The sequence below is a fragment of the Oncorhynchus mykiss genome, chromosome 1 (assembly GCF_013265735.2).
Source record: "Oncorhynchus mykiss isolate Arlee chromosome 1, USDA_OmykA_1.1, whole genome shotgun sequence".
Taxonomy (NCBI): Eukaryota; Metazoa; Chordata; class Actinopteri; order Salmoniformes; family Salmonidae; genus Oncorhynchus; species Oncorhynchus mykiss.
Window position 1 is genome coordinate 15901189 of NC_048565.1, and position 7145 is coordinate 15908333.

At 41.5% G+C, this 7145-nt stretch overlaps 1 protein-coding gene across 1 annotated transcript; it reads right to left on the reverse strand.

The window, feature by feature from the left end:
- Positions 1 to 3995: 3995 nt before the first annotated feature.
- Positions 3996 to 5951, reverse strand: ga45b (Growth arrest and DNA-damage-inducible protein GADD45 beta). Its single transcript, NM_001160537.2, is given in 4 exon segments — positions 3996 to 4862; positions 5047 to 5272; positions 5415 to 5516; positions 5714 to 5951. Coding segments are annotated over 4 exon segments (483 nt in total). The 5' UTR covers positions 5755 to 5951; the 3' UTR covers positions 3996 to 4748.
- Positions 5952 to 7145: the final 1194 nt, after the last annotated feature.

Genomic DNA, 7145 nt, shown 5'->3' on the forward strand with positions numbered 1-7145 from the left:
CTGTACACCCATGTTATATTCATGTACTGTCCATACTGTCTTTACACACCATTATATGTATATATATATATATTTATATTCCGGTGTCTGACATTGCTCATTCTGATATTTCTTAATTTCTTATTATTATTTGTTTTAAATCTAGATTATGTGTGCATTGTTTGTATTGTTAGGAGTAACTGCTCTGTAGGAGCTAGAAACACAAGCATTTTGCTACACTTGCGATAATATCTGCAAATCTGTGAACACGACAAATAAACTTTGATTTCTATTATTTTATTAGGCAGTATTATTTCTGCAGTTTACTCTATTAGATTATGGCTTTTGTAGGCCTAATTGGGATCCTTCATGATTTGGCATTTGCACACACATGATTATCCCCAATCATATAGTCTGCTGCTTCACTGAATTGTTCTATTGCATTTTATAAATCAAGCTCTTATCTTAAATTCCCTTTTACTTAGCTCCAATGTGTGTGTGTGTGTGTGTGTGTGTGTGTGTGTGTGTGTGTGTGTGTGTGTGTGTGTGTGTGTGTGTGTGTGTGTGTGTGTGTGTGTGTGTGTGTGTGTGTGTGTGTGTGTGTCTTTTGCCTGCCTACAATGCTTCGCGCTGGAAAAGAGCGCCATATTGGGCCATGCAAATGCACGTTTGAAAAAGAAACCCGGGAGCACTTTTCGCGCCACTCCACCCGCATTCTTTACATTCCAGCGGTGCTGCTTCCAGGTGGTGTTGTCTAGAAGGGATATAGCGATTGTCAATATTGACTTTTCGTAGCAGGTTTAGGAAAATTTACGCAGCAGGCTATGATAATGAACGTAGCAAGTTATGAGAATTAGGTTATGGTTAGGAAAAAAGTCAGGGCTAGCTAAAATGCTAAAACAAATACACTTTTGACTAAATTTGGCAAAAGCGGTATTCCATCTAGACATGACAATCCCAGGCACGAGGTGCAAGACGTGACAACCTAGGAGGAGTCCGTGGGTGATTCTCGTTCTCTCAAAGTGATGATGTGGTGATGATGTGTAATTAAAACAACAATAACAAATATGTTAAATTAGAGCAAATAATGGCAAATTTCCATGTCCTGAGTGACTTCTAATAATACTCAGTATTGTAATAACGTTTTCCTTCAGGGATATGTCGTGATTTATTGATTAGTTCGTTTTTTCTAAAGCCCACACACATTTATTTTTAAAGCCCACACACATTTCTCAGCATCATGCATGCATAAGCAGCAGAGGCAGGAATTCTCAATTGTGCTATGACTCATCATCTCTGTGTGACTGTTACGCAGCATCCAGTGTCTCAAATCCACCCATACATGGACAATGACGAATCCGGAGGATACCCGTACGTCGTGGAATACACGTCAGTAGCCAAATGCGATTGGTTCAGGTTGTGATCATTATTTTAAAAAGAAAACGTCTTGATACACCGATAGAGAGCCAGCAACGATTTTCTGGCTACCCTTTGCAGTTTCTATGGCAATGTGACGCAGGTTTTACGGATTCACGTTGTAGGTGTACATGGCCATGTGTATGTGGCCATCCCCCTCCATTAAAGTGGAGCAGAAATAGGCTCAGATCTGGGCATGATGCTGAGAATGAACACTTCTATAATCGTCCTGTGTCTCTTGCAACTCTTACTTCCTTCTATTTAAGGAATGCATGAAACTTTATTTTAGGATCAATCGGAGCTAATTTGGTTGTAAAATCCCTGTCTTACCTGTCTACAGAAGTAGGCATATCGGCTATACGGTGCCTCATGTGCTTGCCTCTCTTATTCCAATACATCTTAATGGCTAGAAGGGTGATTCAATTTCAAATGTAGATCGCTCGCTCTCTCTCTCTCTCTCACACACACACACACACACACACACACACGCCTCATGTGGAAGACTCAAAGGGCCATTTGTTTGGATGTCTGTCTGGTTGCAGGACAGCCACGAGCCAGTACACAAGTATGATGCATACCTTGGAGCAACACACTGGATTACATTTTAAACTCTAAATCACATGCTCTGCTGATAGAGAGTAAATGTTTATGGCAAAAGCCAGCCCAGTGCTACCCAGGGCTCCTTGTCATGGTATGTTTGCTTACATGTAACGCCTCCCAACATGTGCAACGTGCTGCAGGGATGAATGACACAGGCTATTCTAAAGCCTTATCATACCAGCTTACGGCCTATTTAGTCTTGGACACTGACCTGTGGTTACCATAGTGACCTAATTATAGTGTGTGTGACCAATGATCCAGCACACCTACTACTAGGGCTACTTTCACGGTTCACTTTCTCTCCCTGCCTGCCCCCTGTCTATTTTCATCTGCAGAGGACATCCCTGCCTCACTCTTCTTGATAGAAACTTGCAAGTGTAGTTACAGTGGTTATACATTAGGTTATGCTCACTGTTTGGACATAGGCATTTATATATTGAAAGGGCACGTAGTATAGCCTTCACGATGTAGTTTTGGACTGCAGATGTACAGTTTAGCTTGTTCCCCTCCCTCCCCAGAGGCATTTGCTTATGACCATGAATCCCCTCTGCATTCTGCAGCTTTTCTTAGTCTATATTGCAGCTCTCTGTCCAATTACTTGGCGAGAATATTTGGCGCTAATTGTCTACTACAACATTATTACTAGGCTACAGCTCAATACAAGTCAAACCAGTGAGTGCTTAACCCAGTGGCATCCTTGTCTTCTCTGATGTCCCAACCTGTGATGGCACAAACCCTAAGCCTTATCTACATCAACCAACTGTCTGTTCCCGGTGTCCTAGCCAGGCCCACTTTATGGCGGATCCTGTGTTTGTCAGAGAAGTGTGCTTTCAAAGACATTAAGTTAACTGCTGTCTGTGATAATTTCTCGCTGTACTCTGAGGCACACGAATGGTTCAGGACAGCTGCCAAGTCAAACAAGTGTCCCACGTCACTGGCCCTATAGGGAGTCACAATCCCCTCCGGGGCAGGGTGTCACAACAGTACTGGTCACCACGTTAAGGATGTCACATCCAGGATGTGACGTAGTTACCAGTAAGCCAGGAGACGTGGCTGCACCCTCAACTACCTGTAAACCCACACGCATATACACACTGTTGGTTTGCACAAGTGGTTTTGAAAGAGGTTAAATTCAGCCAACAATATAAGGAAGGAGGATATGCCATGAGCTATGCCACAATCCTGGCTTTCATCAGTTAGTTCCTCCTTGAGGGCCTATTGTGAGAGAAAATCCGGTTGAAACTACAGTACTGCCTTGTCTCAACCAATTTGGTTAGTCCATATTTATCTTTTTACACAACAAAAACCCCTAAATGGAATTTGACCTGACTTTTTATATGAACTGCACAAGAAACTATTCACCTATGGTTCAGTTGAAGGGATCCATTCTTTACATATAGGCCGATTAGGGACTTAGACATCAGATGCTTTCAGCCATCTGTGCATGGCATTTGAGTGATGAATGCGTTCTGGATATCAAACTGTAGGCTACTGTGGACGCATCACAGCATCAGAAAGCTACTGTCTGGCCTGAAATAAACAGTAAATCTCAACAATGTGCATGAAAGTGTAAGATTGCATGTAATAATGGTGTTGTGAAGCAAACATTTTGGTGAGCAATAGCAAGACATTAGTTAGTTATAACATTAGTTATAACATAGTTCATATACATTAGGATGGGTGTCAATTCAAACTCCGTCCTTGTAGAAACAGTATATAGGTTACATATGATTTATTTATGGCCTAGATTAAATGGTATAACATCTAAGTACAGCATTTCAACTGTTTTAAGAAGTGTTGCTGTTTCCAAGTCTGAATTTCAGACAGGACACAGGTGAATATAAAAGAATGTATTGCCTAATCAAGCATGTATAGGCCTACTAATCACTGTCTGATTGATTCACAGCTGGAGTGAAGTCCAGAATGTACAATACTGTACAGTATTACAGTATTGCACCCCCCTTTCCCACAAGATAAAGCACTCAGAGAATTAAAACGTTCAGTTCAATAATTTATTCAAACAGGTTTAACATTAAATTCAGCAATGCAGTTAGTTCACTGTCATATATTACTCAGTTCAACTTAAATAATAACAATACATTAGTTTGATGTGTCAATGTCAAATACATTGTGGCAAAGTTTGGACCCTCTTAACTGACAGACATTGGGCTATGAGTGTAGCCAGAATACCTGATCGATATATTTCACACAATAACAATCCATATGCATTGTTGCTCTGAAGACACTTCTTCGATGCTCATAACATCCAACAGTAGAGCACTGAAGTTATTCACATTGCATTTCATCATAAATACCCCGACTTCCACGTCGGATAGCATAGGGTTAAACCCAGTTTCAAGTCTGTATTCTCAGTGATTATGTTGCTTTGTCCCTCCTCTGCATAAACGAAACTGCAAATCAGTTCCCACGCTATGCTGCCGCCCACGGTTGCTCCAAAATGGCTGGGCAAACAGCAGTGAGTCTTCTCTACAGTTCGTCTTTACTCCCCACTCCAGCGGATACTTTTCCTTTCCGCAGAGGATGAGAACTGGGGTCCGATGCGTTATGGATGCATGTGCATTGTCCCTTGGAACATGCGCATTCCCAGCTCCGTCACTGGGTAGCGGCAAGGGGTAGGCAGACACAGGCCTATCGATAATGCCCCTTGAATGCCTTTCTCATTCTTGAAGAATGACGACTTGTTTAGTTTCACGACTTGTTTACTTTCACGTTTCTCAGCGAGGGTCGTTAGTTCAGCGCTCCTGCAGGGCCAGATAAGGCACCCACTGGTTCTTGCAGCGGCTCTCCTCGCAGTAGTTGCCCACGTCCTGTAACGCTTGGCATTTCAGAGATTGGCACTGGGTGTTCTGTAGACAAAAAGTGGGAGATATCGTTAGGTATGTCTTCAATGAGAAAATCATGATGACATTAGGGAATTTCGATTATTTTGATGTATTCAATATTAACAATAAGCACAAGATTAATAACTATGCTCGAGGCCTATTGCGCGTTCAATGTAATCAAAATAAGAAGACAGCAGGCTGTACTTACAGTGACAAGGATGCAGTGCAGATCTTTGGGCTCGTTGCCGTTGCTGTCAACGGTGCTTGGCTCGCCAAGAACCTGAGCGAGGCGCCTGATGCCGGAGACTCTCAGTATGTTGATGTCGTTGTCGCAGCAGAAGGCTTGGATGAGCGTGAAGTGAATCTGCAGTGCGATGTCATCCTCGTCTTCCTCATCCGTCGCCAGAACACACAAGACTACACTATCAGGATCACTGCAGAAAGAAAGAATAGCACATTAATTATATTTTCGATTTAGCAAATATAGATAAATAGCGCATCATGGTTGCAGCTATGTTGCATTGACCCATATTACGAAATGGGCAATAATATGATAGAATTTACAATAACACTTACACATTCATCAGTTTTGCAGACTCGTAGACTCCCAAAGTCAGGCAGTCTTGTTGCTGCGCTGCCACCAGCAGCTCTTCTAGTGCTTGACTCACGGTCTCCATCCTTCAAGAAAAATAAATTATGTTAGTCATGCACCACAATTTCGAATAGGCTACTTTAAACTGATGCACTGGGCACTATTCAGTGCTGAGGCTATATTTCACGTTCCACTGCCAAACCATCTAGCCGATTGTCAATGTACACACTATGCATGCAGCAAGCTGTGGGCTATTCTGCGCGACAAATGTGCAATAACTTACTTTTTCTCAGTGATATTGCATCCCAGTTCTTCCAGAGTCATATTGAAATTCGTTAATTGTATAATCCACAAGGATAATCTCCAATGAGTATATTCCCGAATCAAGGTTTTACAAAGCGTCCTTGGCAAATCAGTAATCCAATACGGTATAGGTTCCCTTGCAGTGTTTCAGTGTAAACTCGCTCGCTGTTGAATTGCAAAATCCTTCTAATAGCTCTGACTGTGGCTCAGTTGTTTCTGATACAACAGTGCAAAACTCAAGGGTTATATCCACGCTCATGCTAGGCGTGGCGTTACTCAGCCACTACTTACCTGATTGGTTCATTGGTGTACTAAAATCCCCACTCTTTTCAATAATTGGCTGTTTACGCCAACGTAATTCAGGAGCCACGTGGGCTCTTTCAGAGAATCCCCCACCTCCCTCGCTAAGTATCAGTTTGTTTACGAGTGCCATGGAATTTCCTTAGTTTTTGTATTACTGCGTATTTCTTCATACTGGGGTTGTCTGAGCCTATCAGAATATGGTAGGCCTATATGCAAGATCACTGTGAGCATCTTTATGAAAGTGTGTTTGATTGTATATACATTATTCCATTACATATATTGTTCCATTACATTTTTTTACACAAAACTTTTTTTTATGGCAAAAATACAATTGTTGTAGTCAGAGGAGCTTGCAGAGGGGTAAATTGTTAACGTGCATCTTTGTTACCATAGCACCTGAACTCCCTCGTGGTAAATCAAATGCAACAATGTGTGGACGCATCTTGATTATACAATACATCAAATAAAATTGTACTTGTCGCGACCACCACATTTTGCAGATGTTATTACAGGTGCAGCGAAATGCTTATATCAAGATGCGTCCACATCCTGTTAAACCAGTGTAAATTACATTTTTTTCTGAAAGACAATTCATCTATCTTCTAGAATGTGCCCGGATTTCTGCAGTGAACTCATAATATCTGGAACTTTCATCACCTGTACCAAGCAATCCTAGTTCCACCGTGTCTAATTTTATCGTAGTCACAGGATCAGTGTTTACAAGCTGTTAGTGGATCTTATCCAATCAATCTGTTACGAAATCTCACCTCACAGACAGAATAAAGGTTAACTAGGGCTACTCCATTCGTCTCAATTATAATTTATTCCATCCATCTACATTGCATGAAAGTTTACTGTAGACTACATGCCTATCGATGATGAAGGATTATTATATTGTTGCTATATGTGCATTGGTTTATAGCAAATGCCAACATGTACAAATCTGTGTATCCTATAGTCTTGAATAGATTGCAATTATATATTTATAGTTCCTATTCTATACAGTATGATGATGGTAAGAAATAACAGTAGTTTCTGACATTCAGAACGTTAACCATTAGTCGCCCCTCAGTGGACTCAGTGCTGCATCGCACCGAAACTGCAAGTGC